The sequence below is a fragment of the Ochotona princeps genome, chromosome 5 (assembly GCF_030435755.1).
Source record: "Ochotona princeps isolate mOchPri1 chromosome 5, mOchPri1.hap1, whole genome shotgun sequence".
Lineage (NCBI taxonomy): Eukaryota > Metazoa > Chordata > Mammalia > Lagomorpha > Ochotonidae > Ochotona > Ochotona princeps.
This window is the reverse complement of record NC_080836.1, coordinates 25,124,981-25,145,688: the sequence shown is the minus strand read 5'-3', so window position 1 is coordinate 25,145,688 and position 20,708 is coordinate 25,124,981. Positions and strand designations below refer to the sequence as shown.

The 20,708-nt window shown below is 37.1% G+C and overlaps 1 protein-coding gene across 1 annotated transcript in view; it reads left to right on the top strand.

Annotated features, from left to right (window-relative positions):
* The window catches only part of LRP1B (LDL receptor related protein 1B), a 1,366,825-nt gene that overhangs the window by 837,174 nt on the left and 508,943 nt on the right, over window positions 1-20,708 (top strand). The window contains exon 34 of the mRNA XM_058664204.1: window positions 8,850-8,999. Within this exon, the coding sequence (XP_058520187.1) occupies window positions 8,850-8,999 (150 nt within the window). The remainder of the gene's footprint in view (window positions 1-8,849; window positions 9,000-20,708) is intronic.

Sequence of the window (20,708 nt, the reverse complement as noted above, 5' to 3'; positions counted from 1 at the left end):
AGTATATATTTTTAATCCGGTAGAAGAATTAATATGTTTGAAGATTTTCCACAGTTTTTTTCTTAGTTTCAGAAATATAAAAATATACCAAGTTGAAGTATCTCACTAATGTATAGTATCACAATGAAGGTGTAGGTTAACCAAAATTTAAAATGCATAAATATTTTTATATGGAGTGTGATCTTCTAACACAAAAAGATGCTGTTAATAGTACTTCAGGCTGTTCTAAGACTTGTACACAGTTAAAATTCAGGGGAGTTTTAGATAGCTAAGGCAAATTGAAATGCTAATACTTCTGTGTAGAAGATGATAAAACAAACAAACAAACAAGAGCCTGTGCAAGATTAGGACCCAGACAAAGCACTTAATTTGAATCAAAGCAATTCAATGTATATTTATTTGGAGTTGTTTGGAATACTTAATATTGAAAAATGAACATAATATTAATAGAATGAGCAAACAAATTCCTTACATTACAATTTGGTATTCATTGTTTACTCCAAAATGTTGATTTGTATTCGTCTTTCTGTAGCAGGGAAAACCCTACTCTTATCTGATTTAATACTAAATGTCCATTTCCCTACTCAAAATCACTTAAGGAAAAAAAAAAAACAGTAACATTTTATATATGTTAAAAAAAAGTTTGCAAGAGAATTAGTGTCCACCTTGTATTGAAGCCCCCCAACTTATACCGAAAGCTATTTTTGATTGTATATTAATGAGGAGTCAACATGTAGTAACAAATGTGAGATGGATACTTCCCATTAGGTACTGTTGTTTTTGCGAAATATTTTTTTCTTAATTCAAAGATGACATATGGTTAAAGTCTTAATGTATTCAAAATGTTCTATGTCATCATAAATAGCTTATAATCTTATTACAAATTATACTTTAGATTACTATTGATTATGGTTTGACAATCAGGCATTTAATTGAAACATAGATTTTATTAAGTGCATATCAGATTTTACAGGAATGGTAAATACACAGGGGCAGAGGAAGCTAAATTATTTTAGATTCAAGCAAATCAGTTTTAGCTTTTTGGATTCTGAGCACTGTTAGGCTGGTGGTGCCTGATTTCCTTATCCATAGTATCAAAACAAACAAGTTTCTTATAGATTTCTTTGAGAAAAAAAGGTTATGGAGCAAAGCCCGGCCCTTAATAATGGAATATGCATTCAGTAACAGTCATGTGTAGATTGGGCTTGACAATTTGGTTGGATATGGCATAAGCAAGATTGTCTGTGTTGGTGTAGCCAGTTAAGCAGCTGCCTGCAATGCTGGCACCCACAACTGCTCTGCTTTCAGTCCAGTTCCCTGCTAATGAACTGGAGGAAACAACAGAAGATGATCCAAGTGTTTGGGGCTCTGCCACCCAGATGGAAGACTCTAGTGGAGTTCCAAGCTCCTGGCTTTGGTCTGACTCAGCAATCCCTACCACTTCCCTCCCCGCCCCCGTTGCAGCCATTTGGGGAATGACCCAGTGGATGGGAGCTCTCTCTCTTACACCCTTCTATTCAAATAAATAAATATATGTATTTTTTTCAATCAGTGACTTTAGAGAAGAATCTCTTTCATAAAACTCTGGCACAGGAAACTTATAACCAAATAGACTTCTGCGATGAGTAAACTTTTATTGCAGTGTGAAAGCCGGACTGTAGTCAGGCTAGTGGGCAAGCACACTCAAGGCACTGATATTCTACTCTGAGCTCTTCTCAGGTAAAAAGACAATTGGACCTTTTCTTTCTCTTATGCTTCTTAAAGTACTAATATATAAGCATTGCTTACAAGTGCGTTCTGGTAGCTTTCGACTTCAGCTACTACAAGCTGTTCAGTGCTAAAAGTGATTTCTCTTCCTCTGGCCTGCTGAACAAGAATCTGTGTTGTCCACATGTGAGTACAGGTGTTCAAAACTTCCAGGCCTCTGGCGTTCTTTCTGGCTTCTGCTCATCACAGAAATCCTTATATCAGCTAAACAAAGAAAGCAGCTACAGATGAAGTGTTCATCAGAGGCCTCGTTACCTTGCTACCATGAGCAATAGTTTTAGGTTGGGAGTTCCTTGTTCTAATTTCTCTGTTGCCTTCATCTTAACTTAATTGCCAACCCTCATTGAGTGAATTGAACTCATTCAGGTCTAAATATAAGGGGAAAAAAAAGGAATTTTGGAACCTAGAAACTAGGGACAGCTTCTAGCAGTTTTCACATTCATATAAAATGATGTGTTTTGCTATGTTTAAAGGACACTTTGGGGAAAATTTGTCTGGGACTCAAAATCTGGATTTAAGTCTATAAAAGAATCCACAAATGAGTAATCATTCAAAGTGATATATTGCATGTGAAACTTTAATTGGAAAATAACAGCCCCCATTAGACTTTACCTTCTCATTTTTTTAGCTAATGAATCTGAACCTTAGAATGTTGAGTTGCTTAAATCCATTGTTAAGTATCGATTGCAATTTATGATATATGCCAACAGGGTTTTGCATTGATCGAGATATATTGTACAGTAACCAAGTTTTAACATTATGAAAAATAAAATTAAAACATATAACACATACAGTTATATGTGATGTATACCTGATAAATTTTCTTATAATAATTTATCAATATACAATTTGCTAAGATTAAATATTAAAGTTATTCAAGATTTCATATTTTCTGTATAATAAAGAAATAATTTTTACTGCTTGATTTTCTGTCCCTATGGAAAATTTAAAGCCGTGATGCAATTAACTATTTTGATTTACACTTCCATTTATTTAGTGTAGAACCAGCGTTAAGTCTCACAAGGAAGCAATTGATACACAAGGATGCTACAAAAAATTTCAGGAATCCATGCTAGGGTAATCATGCTTTACAAAATTCTCTTGGAGCTACTCCCCTGAGAATCATTCAGAAATGAAATTTTAGAGTATAGATATATATACAAATGTGTGAAAAGATTAATAAAAAGCCTTGGTATATGTAAAAATACATATTTGATATATGAAAAAAAACACTTATACAGGGACATTCATCTCTGTGCTATTTACACATTGCAAGCAACTGTTTAGTGATGACTTTGGGAGGATTTGAACTGCTTGCCAACTACTTTCTTTTCATTTTAGTTAATGATTTGTTTTTATTTATATGTTTCAGCTTTAAGAGATTGAATACAGCTTGTGGATAGATGTCTAAGAATACAATGATATTTTCTTCCTACCTTCTACTTTCCCTTCCCTGAGTCTTCTGAGAAATATCTATTGAGGTTCTTTTCCCATTTCTCACTTGATGGTTGCTTTTTGTTGTTGCTGTTGCTGTGTTTGCTGGATATTAATCCTTTATTTGCAGACATGTTACATTTCTTTTTCCTATTTGGTTAATTGCGGGTATCTCTTTTACTCTATTTATTATTTCTTTACTGTGCAGAAGTGTCTGACATTGCTTTTGTTGCCAGTGTTTGGGTGTCTTGTCCAAGGACTCATTCTTTTAAAAAATGTCTTAAAATGTTTTCCTTACATTGGTCTCCAACAGCTTTGTAGTCTCAGAACTAAATTTAGGTCTTTGATCCATACATGGGTAATTTGTGGATATGGTGAGAAGAATGGATCTAATATCATTCTTCCAAATTTACATCTAGTTTTGCCAGGATTGTTTGTCAAAGAAATTACCTTATTCTAGTGTATAATCTGAGCCCTTCTGTCAAAAACAAGTTGCTATATATGCATGGATTAATTTGTGGACACCTTATTCTATTCCATTGATCCATGTGAAAATTTTTATGCCAGCACTATATGACTTCAGTTACTGTTGCATTAAAGTACGTTTGAAGTTAGGTACAGTAACCTTACATGACTGTGCCTCCATCTTTTCCCCTCTCCTTTTGATTCCTTTGGTTATTCTGGGTCTTCTGTGGTTCTATATGAAAGTTAGGACTTATTTTTTAAATTCTATAAAGATTTAATAACACTAACATTTGGATAGGGTTTTTACTGAATCAGTAGGCTAATTTATGACATATAAACATTTTTTATGGCATTGGTTCTTCCAATCTAACACCAAGGAATATCTTTTCTGTGTGTCTGTGTGTGTGTGTGTGTGTGTGTGCACACACCTTGCTGATTTCTTTTATTGGTAGTTTACAATTTTTATTTTGTTCAACTTATTCCTAAATAGTTGTAGCAATGATTATGAACAGAATTTTTCCTGGCTTCTCTTTCAATGAATTCATCAGTGGTATATATTTTTTTGGAATTTTTTTATGATTTTGCTTTATGACACAGTTTCATAGGCTCTGGGATTCCCCCAACCCCTCCCCGTGCCTCCCCCCATGGTGGATTTCTCCACATTGTTGCAGTAGTACAGTTCATATCCAGTCATGATTTCTTCGTTGTGAGCATGAACTATGCTAGAGTCCAGCCTCTCATTGTCCAGGTAATTTCACGTTTCCTTGGGAGACCATCCCTGGTCTGAAAGTAGAACTGGCACAATATCATCCCCCCAATGAAAAGCCACAACATAACCTCAACAGCAATTTACAACATTATGGAGTTAATTGACATGGTATTGAGTGGCCAATATGTTACAAAATGCAAATTCTTAACCACATCCTGTAACTATTTCATTGACATTTCAATTTTAGTTTATACACAACTGGCTGCTATACACCTTAAAATGGTTATACAGTACTATTCAGCTGTCTTGTGTCCATTTCATTTTTATATTTAGCAGTTTATAGTATTGAAGCATAATTTTTACTGAACTTGGTGAATGTTAGGGTAGTCCAAATAGGCTTATAACTCTAACAAGGCATGTGTTAACCATTGAGAACAGTTTTAGGAGAAATCTTCAATACCTTAGTGAGGAGTAACTAATCTTTGTGTCCCACCTGTGCTGACTCATGTGCTGACTCACTCCCTGAGTGGTCAGTGATATGACTGGGCAGACGGAAGCCAGGAACCAGGATCTTCTCCAGGATTTCCCACTATGGCTTGCAAGGGCCTTGGTACTGGGGACATATTCATTGCTTTTCTAGGAGCTTGATCAGGGAGGTCAACTCTAACTGGTGCTCATGTGCAGCAACCCGCGATAAGGACTGTCTAATACAGACATAATTATTTTATTTCACAGGTTCAGGGAGGGTTTTATGATTATGTTTAGTTTTGACTGACTTCCTCATAGGCATTGATTTAACATGTTAACATTACTAATTTCATTTGCATTCAAGCACTACTATTTTTCTGCTTAGTGATTCATATTCTCACATTTTAGCATGAAAGCATCTAATTTAGAAACTTTTTCCAATATATCAATAGCAAACGACTTTTCAACAATATTAACACTTTGATGTGTGGTAATAATACAATTTAAGAATCTTATATGAAAACATTTATACTAGTGTATATATGTTTATGAGCACACACAGTATAGCAATCATTTTTGAAATTCTTAATAGGTTTATAAGATATACATCTTTTTAGTAAGCAAGGAAAATGCATTTATGGAGGTTCAAGGTTTAAATTAAAGATTATACAGGAGAGAAGGTATATTTTGTGCACCATGTGACTTGAATCACAGGTATCAGTCATTTGGAACTTTAAATACATTTGTCCTATGAATCTTAATTCTGTTGACCCAGAAATATTCAATCTTAAAATTGTAATCAAAGATCTAGCCCATACTAAATAGATGTATTGAATCACTGCATTCCTGCCTCTTTGTTATAGTATTTGGTATAACATTATGGCTGAGACACCTCACAGCATGCTTGTATCCTGTACTGGAGTCCCTGGGTTGGAGTTCAGTGTCTGCTCCTGAATGATTCCAGGTTCCTCCAGGTTCCTTCTAAGAATCCCCATGGGAGGCTGTGGTTGAAATCTAAAGTGATGCCTAATGTTGTTGCGTAACTACCATCCTTTCAGATGCCTGGATTGAGTGCCTGGTTCCTAGCTTTGCTCTGGCCTAGCCCTAACTCTACTGCATGCATCTGAGGAGTGAACCAGCACTTATAAGCTCTCTCTCTTTGTTTCTCTCTCTCTTTTTCAGTCTGTCTGCCTTTCAAATGAATAAAGTCAATTTTAAAACAGTCATGATGATAAGATTACAGAATACCTTAAAAACAATTTACAATTTTTCTTGGCAGGATTAATTAAATGATCTATTTACTCATTCAGAATTTGTGACTTCTCAGCTCTATGTATAGCATTGAAATAGACAGTGGCATTGATAACTAAGGCACAGCTATTTCCTGCAGCCTCCCACAGTTCAGAAGCAAAGACATCGAGTCACATACTTCTGTTAGCTCTGAGGTATCTCCTTAAATGCTAATCTGTACAGCATTAGACTAGTTAAACTAGAGAAACTAGAGGATCTTGGATGGGTTAAAAAGACCTGATGGTGGGTTAATTATAATCAGCCTCATTCAGCATGAATGCCTCCCCTTCTTACCAAAAAAAAAAAAAAAAAAAAAAAAAAAAAAAATTAGGGAAACATAAAGAAACGTATTCCTTAAAAAAACTCCAGACAGGAATATTGATTTTAAAAAGCCAAGTTAGAGATAATAATAGATTACTCTAACAAATCCAGGAATAAAGTTACTAACTTAAAGGCAATTTCTTTATAGCCACTAAAAATGGGTCACAAATCTCACTCTCTAGTTTCTTTGCAGCCTAAGCAAAGAGAGAAATATGATCAGTTAAAACTTTGTTTTTCCCATATAGCTTAGCTGGCACTCGGCCTCCACAAGCAATTTCTCCCATAGTTCCTTGGATAAAGAGGTCACTGTATGAGAAACTGCTTTTAGATGCTGTATTCTGCATAACGTAACAATGTGTGTCCTATGACTACTGCATATAACATTTTTTATTCAAACCAATGGCCTGATACCAAAGCTCAATTCGCCCAGAGAAAAGGGAAGGGAGACTGCTCAAATGGCTCTGTGGTGGGTTTGCTGGAGTAGCAGACACATTTCAGAATAGCTGAATAAACAACATAATGTAGAAGGTGTTATCTATACATATGTTTCTTTAATTTTTATAAAAATTCAGCAAATGAAATTTTGAGTTGTATTTTGTGTCAATATGTGGTAAAGATAAATTTATTTTATGATTAAATATGGAATTTTGTGCTTTAGACAGACAGCTAGCTAAAAGGGAAAAATAGGTCTCTTATTCTGAAAGTCAGGTGATCTATGATAGAATTTATAACAGAAAAAATTATATTTGGACATGGCTTTATAAAATTATAAAATTGACATAAAAATTTGAATATTGAATGACTTTTCACATGAAATTATTTTACTCTAGGATTTTTTTTTGTTGTACTATTTTTCCATAATAATTAAAGCAAGCTACCCACTGTGGCCATGAAAAGATTCTGAAAACTGCATCCCTACAGTGTGTAATTTTATGCATCATGATTTTTTCTGTTGAACCTTCAAACTTCCATTAGCAAAAACATACCAATAGCTCAGGAAATAGCTGATATATTGTATCGTCTTCTTAGGTTGTTTGTACTTGATTAAAACTAGTCTGATAAATCAGTGCCATTCTCTGGCATGCAGTTCTCTGTGGTTCAGAATTGCTTAGGCCTCTGACCCAATTCCAGTGTCCTTGACTCAGGTAATTCTGTCCAGTCCTCTCTTGCTCCCTCCTTTTCTCCTTCTATTCCCCATCTCCCTCCTCTTGTTCATGTTAATTATTTTTTAAAGGGAACAGCTATTTGTGATTTGTTTGTTGTTTTCTCTGAGGGAGATCCTAGGAATAGTTTCATACATTGCATATCTGAGTATAGGCCCATCTGTGTATCTTCCCCAGGTAATTATGAATCAACAAGGAGACACAGATTTATTCTTATACTACGGACCATCATCTTTTTAATAATGAATTTGATGATTACTCTTACCAAAAAAAAAAAAAAACTTATCTGAAGACTTTGAAAACAATGACTACCATTACAATATAGGAAATTTTCAATAAAATACAATAAGAATGCTTTGGAACTATAATGTAGGGGCAATTTCAAAATCCATTGGCTTAAGTCGCTCATTTACTGAATGCTTTACTGCCTTGTGAGCCATTTCACTACTACACTTTGCTGAAAATATTTGAGCTTTCGGCTTACATGAAAATGAAGAGTAATTAATGTTTTTAAAGATTGATTTATTTTTACTTGAAAGGCAGTTATAAGGAGAAGGAGAAAGAGAAAGACTGATCTTCTGTCCACTGGTTCACTCCGCAAATGGCTGGGAGGCCAGAGCTGAGTCAAACCGAAGCCAGGACCCAGGAGCTTCCTCCAGGTCTCCCATGTGGATGCAGGGGCCAAGACTTTGGGCCAGTTTCAGCTGCTTTCCCAGAGCAGCACAAGATAGGAGCTGAATCAGACATGGAGCAGCTGGGACACCAATATTTGCTTCCAGTACTGCAGTGGCGACTTCACTTGCTATACAACTTATGCTGGCCCCAGAAGTAAAGTTTACACTGGTGACATCATTGTCCAAACTGAATTATATCTATATAATATATAATATAAATATATAAAAATGATACTGAAAGATATACTGAGAACAAGCACTCAATTTGGAAATGGAAACTTGTTAAAAATATCTGAAACATCTGTCCATTGGCTCAAATAAGGAAATGTCATAGCAGTGGTTTAATGATCAAGAGCAATAACTGTTCATTGGCTATAAAACTGTAAACCTTCCCCATCAGTTAAAATAATGTATGTCTGTTTCCCATAACTAGATTTTATTTTTAAGTCAGAACTCTTAGCTTCCAATTAATTTTTCCCTTCCGTATCTGATGATGCTGGGTGATTATTACAATCTAAGTGACTATTGTTATGTCTAAGTTATATAATTTAATTACAGGTCTCTCAATAGACTATGTGGAAAATAAGCTTTATTGGATCAGTTCGGGAAATGGAACCATAAATAGATGCAACCTGGATGGTGGTAATTTAGAAGTTATAGAGTCAATGAAAGAAGAATTAACAAAAGCTACAGCCCTAACCATCATGGGTAAGTGTGATGATTCTATGGCTAGGATGCCTTGTATTGATTGACAATTGATTAATTATTAACTGTTTAAAAGCTTAGGAAAGTTACTGATGCATTAAAACTAGAAGTACATTCAAATAGTGCATTTCTATGTTTCTTTCCATATATATATATATATATATATATTTACTTTAGCAAACATACTTGTAAGATTTTCCAGGTCATGGACTTAGCAATCTTAGTAATACTTGCTTTGCTGTTATTGTTTTTAGCTTACTGTGACATGTACTAGATTATGATTGCTTTCTGTGCTGTATTACGGTGGCCTAACATGTAAGAGCCTTTTGTATTTGTCACAATAACATAAAAGCTGGCTTAACTCTGCTTAGAAAGGATAGCTTTAACTGTAAACGGAATTGACAAGATGCAGCAACGAGATGCACTGGTTCAGTGATAGAAATCTGTCCCCAGTATACAAAGCCTTACTACTCATTGGAATGAGTAGAGATTTTACTGAATTCAGTCTTATTTTCATGCCTTTTGTTTAAACTTATGGGGGGAAATGTGTAGAGATTTTATTGAATTCTGTCTCATTTTCATGCCTTTTGTTTAATCTTGTGGTGGGGGAAAGGTACCAGGCAAGTATGATGATCAGGAAGTTAATGCAGGTATGACTTTACATACAATAGAAAAGAAACTCCTACTGAATTAACATGGGAAGCCAGTTTTTGAAATACAAGTTTGCAACATAAGATGACTTGAAATTTTAAAAAGCTGTGCAAGTGGGAACTGTATAGGAAAGCTTCCTGGTGAGGAGGTTGGTGCTTTCCTTAGAGAACTTTTTTCTTTGAGCTTTTCCTCTGTGTGGAGCACTGTGAGGATTAGGCAGCCCTGGGGAGCTCAGCAGCTCTGTTTGACTATGGGAAATCAGAAAACTGATGGATAGCTTTGTAATTGTGAATCTCATGGCACAGCAAGCATGATCCTTTAAAAAACTTCTATTCATAAAAAGATCAACTGGAGTATTTATCTATGCTTCAATATATGAAATAAGTTAGGTTTCTTAATTTTACGTTCTAGAATCTTTCACCATTTCATTTCTTTCCAGGCTTAGTATGAGGATTTTTCATTTTGTGCATGTCTGATTTAGAGGGTAGGCAATGAAGATTCACAAGTTAAAATTGTTATTTGAGAAATATTTAAAATGTATTTTATTAAAAACAATCACATTTTATTTCCAGTTAAAGGACCAATATCTCAAAGAAGAGGCAATAAAGCTTAGATACTGAAAGTTATTATTTAAGAGGGAATTAGTCTTCCTTTTTCTTACAAGGGAGAGGAAAAAACACTGTTTTAAATAATTATAAAGTGTTAAAATGATTTGCATTTTAATTTTATATCTGGGAAATACAGATATTCAATATGTATGTGTGTTACATTGAAAAGTAATGTTTGCAAAAATGTGAAAGCTGGAATTGATGTTGTTTAATTTGACACTTAAAATGTTCTACAATTTATCTGGTTAGCCATCAGACATATGAGTGGATTCCTCTTGCTGTAGCTTTTTCGTAAGTTACAATCCTAAAATATTTCTTACAACTATTTTTTCAAAAAATTTTTTCGGCTAAATGTGGAACTTTGAACTGTAAAAAAACAATGTAGATTTTAAATATCGCCAATTTTTCTTTCTGGTCTGTCAGTGTTTCCTGTGATGTTCATATGCAACATTATTTCAGCATTTTTCTATTTGTAGTTAGAAGCTTTGTACTCATATGTGCCCATGTGCACTCGTAAGTTGTACCTGATGAGCAGAATATTTTAGAGTTGGAATTTTTTACAATTGTTTTATGCAAACATGGGGTGATAAAGAAGCTTATTTTATGTCTGTTTTGCCAAATTAATATCTTTGTTTTTGTACTTTTTGCACATTTTTAAAGATACAATAAGCTCAAGCAGAGTTTAAATTGTACAAGTGAAAGTGGTGAAAGTATGATCACCCAAAGTACCAGTAACATTGTTTTTAAAAATCTTAACGTATATTTCATTAAATCATCCCCAAAGTAACAAATAGTAGAGTTGAAGGGAGGCAGAGGCATTTGAGAAGTGAGTAAGACATGGGATGCTGATTACATCACCAGTGTGCCTGGATTCTTTTCTAAGCTCTGACTCCCAGTTCCAATGTTCTGCCATTGTGGACCCTGGGAGGCAGTCACCATCTGGTGTGCCTCTCCTTCAGGAGACCCGGAATGAGTTCCCAGCTCCCAATTTAGTTTCTGGCCTTTGAGGGATCTGGACAGCGACCAGCATATTCAAGCTGCCTATTTTCCGTTTTCTCTCTTCATCTGAAATAAGTAAATAAATTAGTCAGAGTAACTTTTGTTTTAACTCTGTCATGTCATTTCAGTGAAAGGCAGTGACTTTAATGACATGCTTATTATGAAGATGTACATTATGAAATCTTGCCTTATGTAAAATGCAAGACTTAATCAAATTTTTAAATGTGCTATCTACTGATGCTTTTGAGCAGGAAATATCTATTTACAAAACTCAGTGTTAGATCAAGTAATGTATTTTAGCTAAAATAAAATAAAATAGAATTTGTGAGGTGTGGATAGCCAGGCTGCATGACTCCCGAGGGGAGAGGAGGTCCTGGGTGACCCAGGAGCCAATGGCACTGGGCCAAACCCTTTGGCCACCTGGCCGTGCACTCTGGGAACTTAGGGGTGTGGACTTACATTTGGTCTGGAGAATGGCACAAATGGAGGCAAGCAGGGACTTGGGCGGTCATGTGCACATGAGGAATGACTTCTGAGGGTCTTCCATGGACAAGGCCACTGTACTTGCATGGCTAGATCATGGAACCCACAAGTGAAAGTAGGAACAAGGAATGGGTAATGTGAGTCTGGTCCATGAGACTCACCAGCATATGAATGAATTAGGTCTGGGGCAGAATCTGTGGGTGAATAAGTGGGCTCACTCATATGGAACAGCAGTCTCCATTTGTACATGCAAGATCTGGGGCTGGGAACAGGCCTGATTGGGCAGCTAAGGGAATGACCTGATTGGGTTGGGATTCCCACTGGTGATTGAGACCTGGAATGGGGTTAGTGGGTTTGGTTGGACATGGCTGCACCCCAGCATGGGTAAGAACTGGGTGTGGGGAGCACCAGACTGAGCTAGACTCCAATATCCACTGGTATTTGTGAGAGCCAGGGAGGGTATAGAACGGGTTGGGCTATGTCTCATCTCCTGTTAAACCACATGAAGACTGTGTCCGCATGTGGACCAGGTTTGGCTAGGCTGTAACAACCAACAGTAAGAAGCAGAAATGAATGTGGGCCGATTGAGTAAGGACACAGTTCCTGCCAGGACAAGAGGTAGGCAAATTCAACCTTGGCCAAGGACCCACTGGTGTGCACAAGATATTCTGTGGGGAGGTAAGCTGATAGAGGAGCTTGAGGAACGCCTTTGTCACAATGCAGTCCCTGTAAGTAACTGCACGAATCAAGGCAAGGAGTAGCTGAAACCATGCCAGGTTATAGTACCTGCCAGCATACATGTGGCTCAGGTCTGGACGTGGCCCAGGCTGGCCCAGTTTATAATACCCACTGGCTGATCTGAGAATTAGGATGTGCAGAAGGGGCCGGGCCAGAATGCAGACAGTCATTGCACACTGAAGAAGGGCACTGGCTGGGCCAGGAAAGGCTACAGCACCAACCAGCAGGAGCTAGAAAATGGAGGAAGGGTAGACTGAGCCAGACTAAAGCACCTACTGCTCAACGTTAAAGTGAGATGAGCCATTCCAGTCTGAGGATAGTGACTGCAAGGACCATGATCCCTATGGTTTTGGCAGGATCTGGATCTCCTGGCCTGGGTCCTTGAGCCCTGGAACAGGGGATACAGTGGGGCCCATGTCACCTGGCTTGGATCCTTGAGCCCACCTGCATGACAGATGCAATGTCCTTGGGCTCACCTGCACAGTGGGTGCCAGGTCCATGGGCCCAGGGGTTGCATGTCTGGTAGGCCTGGGTGTCCTGGCCAGTCCCTTGTCACAAGCATGGTGGGTGCTGCGTCCATGAAGCCTAGGGGTATGTGGTCCAGCAGGGTCTGGGTCACCTGGCCTGGGTCTGTGGGCCCATCTGCGTGGAGGTCCATAAACCCAGGTCCATAAACCCCAGGTGTGGGGGTCTGGAGGTTATCAGGTTGCCTGGCTCAGTCCCTTTGGTCCACCTGCTAGAACTGGTCCTCCACAGTGGAACAGATGGAGTAGTGGATGGCTGCCTCAGATCCACATAGAGGACATGGTAGCCCACTGGGGCCTCCAGAAGACTTCTGTTACCATAGCAGAGGTAGGAGAACAGAACAGATTGGCAACTACCCCAGCCCAATGATGACAGCAAATATCTGGGCAAATGGGAGGTTCTAAGGTGGACTGTGTCAGCCAATGGATATTAAAAGTATTCCCTCCTCCTTGTATTGGTGAGATCACCATTTCAGAGCTATGAAAACTGCCTGGGCAGAACTCTCAGAGCATATAGTATATCAGGAGCCTTGGTTGATATTGGATGGCCATTCCCCATCCCAGGGTACTGTAGGGGCGGTTTGGAGTTTGGGTAGGGTTTTTTCCACTGTATTAGTCATCCTCCCAGAAACAGGGAAAAGAAATGGAAAACTTGGAAACAGTGATCACACCCACTTTTTCCTGACATCAGATCCTTCCCACTTTGATCAACTGTTAGCATGATAGATAGATAGATAGATAGATAGGTAGATAGATAGATAGATAGATAGATAGATAGATAGATAGATAGATAGAAGTAATGGTAATCCCTGCCTCTCCCCAATATAAACTTAGTTAGGTTGGCTCATGGATAAGATGGAAGAAGGAAATTTTGGGGGAAATCACATTGTGCTGGGGCTGTGATTGTGCTATGACTTTAATGCCATATGAAAACGTAAGCTTGCATCACTTAGAATTCTTTGAATAAGTGGATGGAAGGCTGTGCATCTGGACTACTCCCTTCCACCACAGGATGTTTAACCCTGACAGATAAAAATCAACATAACAAAACTCATGAATGCCTCTCCCCGCAGGGCACTTACTGGATATATCACAATATATCAGCTGGAAGGTTAGAAATTTGAAGATCATCACTGAAGATAGGCAGGGGAGGAATCTGTACAAAGTTTCATGGCTGAGTGCTGAACTTACACTCCTGTTCAGGTTAACTCTCTTTTCAGAGCTCCATTTTTTCTCTGTGAGAGCAGAAAACGGGGTGATAACCTTGTTCCTGCTGAGTGTATTCTACTTATGGGAAAAAAGGCAATAAAAAAAGTAAAGCAGCACAACCTCACCACTCTCCAGGGGATTACTGATGATTGCAGTTACAAATATTTAAAAAGCACAGTGATACATCAAGGATATGAATAATTGGATTGTGAAATCACTCATACATACAAACATATGTTCATTGCCCATAGAGACTGCATAGCTAATAGATGTTAAATCAGTGAAATGTGTATAACACTAACATTTAAGAGTATTCTTTGTAAGTGTGAGTTAAAAATCTCTTTATACACTTTTGCCACTTTTTAATCTTAGTGATTCTGAATTTTAACCCTTTACATCCTTCATTTTACTTGAATAATAAGGAAGGAAGGAAGAGAAAGAAAGGAAGGAAAGAAGCAAGTTAGTTATCTTATAGCCTTGTAAGGATAACTGCAACCAATAACAGTTTCCAGCCCAAGCAAACGAACAGAGACATAAAAAACCCACCCCTGCCACTCTGCCGCTGATTCAACCCAGAGGGCACCAAGTGCCACCTCTGATTTGATAATCACTTTTACTGTTGTCATCTAAATGCTTTGTTTAAAATACAGAAAGTTAATTACATTGAGAGCAATCTTCCAAGGTGTTCCTGATAGCTAACCAGTTATCAGTTATGTTTACGTTGATGTAAGAGATAGATTTTCATGACTGTTCTGCAGTGACCTAGGGAGTTCTGTGGGGCAGATCCAAGTTGAATATTGTGTACAATGGATTATGAGGACTCTTAGCATCTTTAAAATTACTAAATATAAGCTGACAAGCCTATACCGTTCTTTCCTATTTTCATTTATTTACTTGACTTGAGAGGCAGATAAAGGAAGTGGAAGGCACAGAGGGACAGATAAAGCTCCTTTATGTTTATCCACCCCCGAAAGTGCACAGTGGCTGAAACTAGAACCATGAGGCTAGAGCTCCATTAAAAGCTTGTGCATGGGTGAAAGAAGACAATCAGTTAAGCAATCTCCTGCTGTCTCCCAGGTTCTGCATTTGCAGGAAGCTGGAATCAAAAAGCAGACCTGCAAACAGAACCCTGCCACTCTGCTGTGGTGGCTTCCTTACTGCTAATCACTCCAAATGCCTATTCCTTTTCGCAGTTTTGATAATGACCTAAAGACTATTTTTTTCCCATCTGTTAGAACAGTTTAGAAAAGATATGAATACAATAGCTTCTGTTTTTATATACAACAGCTGGTAGCTCTAAAATTGTATTTACTATCATATAGGTTCAATATTATTTCTCAGTACTATAGTTCTTAGTCACAAGGAATTCATTCCAAGATGCCCAAGTGGTACTTGAGGCTGTAGCTCCTATTACAGTATGTATGTTCTGTGTTGTTTCTGTGCATGTACACCTAACTCTGATACATGACAAAATGTAATTTGTGCATTAGTTACAATGAAAGATTACAACTTACATCTGTTGTACCTCTAGAATTTCCTATGTACTATTTTAAAATCTACCTTTTCTATGGGCATCAAATTGCACCAAGTGAGACAAGGGAGGAAACAGGATTTGTCAAATCCTTTTAAAAAAGTTTTCTTTTAGATATATATTTTAGGGCCCAGCATGGTAGCCTTGCATCTAAAATCCTCGGCTTGCATGCACCAAGATCCCATATGGGCACCGGTTCTAATCCAGGCAGCCCCGCTTCCCATCTAGTTCCCTGCTTGTGACCTGGGAAAGCAATAGAGGATGGCCCAAGGCCTTGGGAACCTGTGCCCGCATGGGATACCGGGAAGAGGTTCCTCTCTCCTACCTGTGGATTGGTGCAACTCCAGCTGATGTGGCCATTTAGGGAGTGAATTATTGGATGAAGATCTTCCTTTCTGTATATCCTCCTCTCTGTATATCTGACTTTCCAATAAAAATAAATCATATACACACACACATTTGTATATATGTAAGTTTCTTGAATTAATGATCATAAATAAAAGTACTTTCCATCATGAGTTTTAAATGGTTTGTGCTTAAAATACTAAGTAGTCAGTTATGTGGTAGTAGCTATCGATCCCCTCATTTTCACTTGTAGGGTTTGTTTGTTTTCATCCCCCCCTCCAAACTTTTGGCATTTTCCTAGTCATTAATGTCTGTAGGAGGCAGTGGAGTAGACTAAAGTTAATCAAGTGTTGTTCAATTTTAAGTGCCTTTGGGGGTGGCACAATATAAAAGCTATCGATTAAAATTAGGGTTTGTAGGTTATTTACGGATTTTTAAGTTACTATCCGTTTTCCCTGTCGGAATATACATTTTGAGAGCCAATTGCATATATTGTATTTATGCTGAAGAGAAAGTTACAAAAATCAATTCATGAAGCTGTAACAAAGTGTACATATAAAATAAATATACTGGAAGAAATAAGCGTATTGGTATTTGCAGAAAATTAATATGGAAGTTAGCAAATAGGATAGTGGCTTATCTCTATTTTGTACTCTTAGAGTGAGGCATGGAATACCTAATGCAAATGGATCACAATTTTAAAATAGAAGTGAGGTTGTGAATATTCTTATTCAAGTAAACTTGAAAAGATCTATATAAAGAAAATTCTTGGTATCAGACTATATAGTGAGCATGTGGTGTGATATGGGTAATTGTGATAATGTCTAATACAATGAATCATGCTTAATTCATGAAGTGTTAAGTGTGTGAATTCCAGGCGTTACAATGGTTCTGAGCTTGAATTTAACCCCACTCCTACACTCACACATTGGAGTTGTTTCTCTCTTTTTTTCCTCATTTTTGTCTACTAATTTACTGCATAACCACCGTTTTATATTTTATTATGTACCTGCCTTTTTAGTATTACTGCTGTTTTAGTGGTATTTTGTGATTTTTGTAAGCTATTTATTTAGTATTTTGTAGACAAGGATTATTTGCTATCTTAACATTTTGTTCTTGATTGTCATGGAGCATTCAGGTTGTTCTAAAAAAGTACCATGTTTGTGTGTAAATTATTATTATGATATTATAGTTTATATTGTGACAGTTCTGGAGGATAGAGAGTTTTTTTTTAAGATTTTGTTTATTTTAATTGGAAAGGCAAATATACATAGAGGAGATATAGAGAGGAAGATCTTCCAATGATTCACTCCCCAAGCAGCTGCCATGGTCTGAGCTGAACTTATCTGAAGCCAGAAGAAGCCTGGAGCTGTTTCAGGGTCCCCCACGTGGTTCAGGGTCCCAGGGCTTTGAGCCGTCTGGAAGTCAGAGTTTTGAGATTAGAGTAGTCAGGCTCTGAGGAGGTTCTGTTCTGCATTACAGGTAACTAATTTCTTGTATCTTAATCTGGAAAGCAGTGAAAGAAAAAAGAGACAGCAGGGGTATTGAGAATGGTTTCCATGGCCCCTATTACAAAGGCACTGGTAAAATCAATAAGAGTTCTACCCTAATAATCTAATTCAAAGGGACCAAAAGGCCCCTTTCCCTAATACCATCATATTCAATTTACTACTATGAATTTTTAGGACACATTCAGTCTCTATAAACACACACACACACACACACAAACGGGGAAATAGAGAAAAATAGAATAAATAAGATATTTCTCTATTTATTTCATTCTTTGTATAAATGATAATCACATTATGATCCTAATTATGTGAATAGATTATCATAGTCTTCTATGACTAAATATTGTCTTGGAGATCAATAAAATCACTGTCTTTCCTCAGTGAGGAAAACATATACTCCAAATTACTGTTTACTAACCAACTGTGTATTCTAGCATAATTATAAAACTATAGTCATTAATTTTCTATTTTTTAGAAATTGGAGGGCCAAATGTAGTAGCCTAGTGGCTAAAGTCTTCACCGTGCCTGCACAAGAATCCCATATTGGGCACCGATTCATGTCCTGGCTGCTCTGCTTCCAATCCAGCCCCTTGCTTGTGGTCTGTGAAAGCCACAAAGCCTTGGGACCCTGTACCCGTGTGGGATACCTCATAGAAGCTCTTTGTTCCTGGCATCGGATATGCTCAGCTCCAGGCATTACACACATAAGGAGTTAACTAGCAGACAGAATAGCTTTCCCTCTGTCTCTCCTTCTCTTTGTAATTCTGCCTTTCCAAATTTGAAAGCAAATAAAATCTTGAAAAAGAAAGAAGAAATAGGAACCTTAGCCATATGAACTATAAGGTTTAAGCTCACATGGTTTTTCACTAATGAATTGGTTTACTATACATAAAACACTTTTAAATAAATATTTACATGTGTTGAAACAATGTAGAAAAAACAAATTTATGAGTAGAAATAGTTTATAAATTTATAAATATTTTATAAATGTTATATATCGATTTTATAAAGTAAGCAAAAATATTTAACTTAAAATATTAAGAATAAATATTACATTACTTAAACTACTTGTATTGGAATAGGTTGGTACTTTTTTGCACATTTATTTATTTGAAAGACATGATTTCAGAGAAGGGGAGATAGACATGCAGACAGAAAGAGAGAGAGAGAGAAACTTCCTCTAACTTCCTCTGCCAGGCTGTAGACAGGAGTCAGGAAATATGGGTGCGTCTAGTGACCCATGTACTTGGCCATCTTCCACTGTCTTTGGTGTGTTGGAAGCAAGCTGGATCAGAAGCAGAGCGGCTCGGAGGGGACTGTTAAGCTGGTGTTCATGGTATCCCAACATATTAGGCTTTGACTTTGCCTGCTGCTGGTCCATTAACAGATCGGTACATTTGTAATCATGCCTGTAGTTGTCTCCAATACCATCAAGAATAACTGCAATTGGATAACCTCTCTTATAATATAAAACAAGAGGAGTCACAGGTAAAGATCTATGAAAATCTTTGAATACACTATCTCCACAAATGCATCTGTCAGGTGATTTTTTTTCCTGCATTATCAATTACAGCTTAACTACATTCTATTGATTTGTTTTGAGTAGCAATTTGCAAGAAACAGACTTAATAAGTAAATATTAGAGAGAGATTGAATTTTGGCTTCTATTGTAATCTATCAGTGAGAAGGAAAGACATGCCCCGTATGAATTTTCAGTCTCTTGTCAGGAACAGACTCAGCTCTATAATGAGCAGAAAGCTGCCTTATGTTGCCTTTGTTTGTACACATTTGTTTTAAGTGAAAGCTACTAAACTAAGCTAACCATTTGTCCTTTAAGGAACACTGAAACAAGTGTTTTTAACAAGTGTAACCCTTGAGGACATTTATACTGTGTGAACTCGTTCTTGAACTCATGGTAATGGCTTCTGTGGAGACACAGAGTACATTGATAGTTTAGTTATAGTAAAGCAATGACTGTCAAATTAAAATGCCTCTAGTCATTAACTGAATGTCAGAGAATGTCATATTCATTTGTGTAAGAATGAATATGGTGTTAATATTATTGGTGACTAATCGTTTCAAATGTTCCCACTAGACTTGATAAGGCACTTATAATCATCAAACCTCCCCACTAACTGAAAAACTTGGAGTCACAATTAATGGCTCAACATTAGGCTTTGTACTAACACAAGTGTTCAGCTTGTATCACAGATTTACAGCAGATTTATAGCAGTGTCCTTTTTAGTCAAATATTATCTAATGTAATAAATAAAGTTAAGGCTCAGTAAAAATAAAGCTTGTCCAGTGCTCAATATCCACACTTGTTATGAATTTCCTCAGGTATATACTATACTTTATAAATCATCATAGAAAATAAAAGATGGCATATAATAAATAGCAACTAATATTGATATGTAGAAGTCATAAAAAACCTCTTTTGTACTTTATAAGATGATTTATTAGACACAGTTGTCACAGCATCCGTGCCATGTTATGAATGATGCCAAATGACAGGCTGCAGAACTGGTGCATTTGATCTTGCTAAACTGCCCATATTGAGAGCTTGCAGATTCACACTGGTATCCGCTCTGAAGTAATTCTACATGCTGTCTTCTGGCAGAGTGGGAAGTCAGTTCAATTCGAACTTCTTTACCTCACTAGTCCACTGTAAGGGAAATGTTCTTTGTCTTACATAATATAAATCCACTTCATATGTTGTCACATGTGGATTATTTTTTAATCCAAGTCTGCTAAATTTCCAAGAGATTCCTCTTCTTTCCTTCCCCTTTTCCCTCTCTGCTTGTGCCTCATCTTTTGCTCACTGCCTTACACTCTTGCTTTTCTCTCTCTTTCTCTTGCATTTGTTTACTGGTACTTTCCTTTGCAGGACAGACAAAAATTTCACAGTTCTACATGTTTGTGTTCTGATACCTGGTATCAGACGGATTCTGCAATTACTTTTGCATTCAAGATTGTCAAATGTGATGCACATATGCCTGAAAATCTTGTTGACCTATGTGGCTTGATAGTGCAGCTCTGTTTTTTGCTGGTGCTGTTTTAGAGGGCGGAAGATAACATAATGATTGCATTAGGTTTTATGCAACATAAGAGTC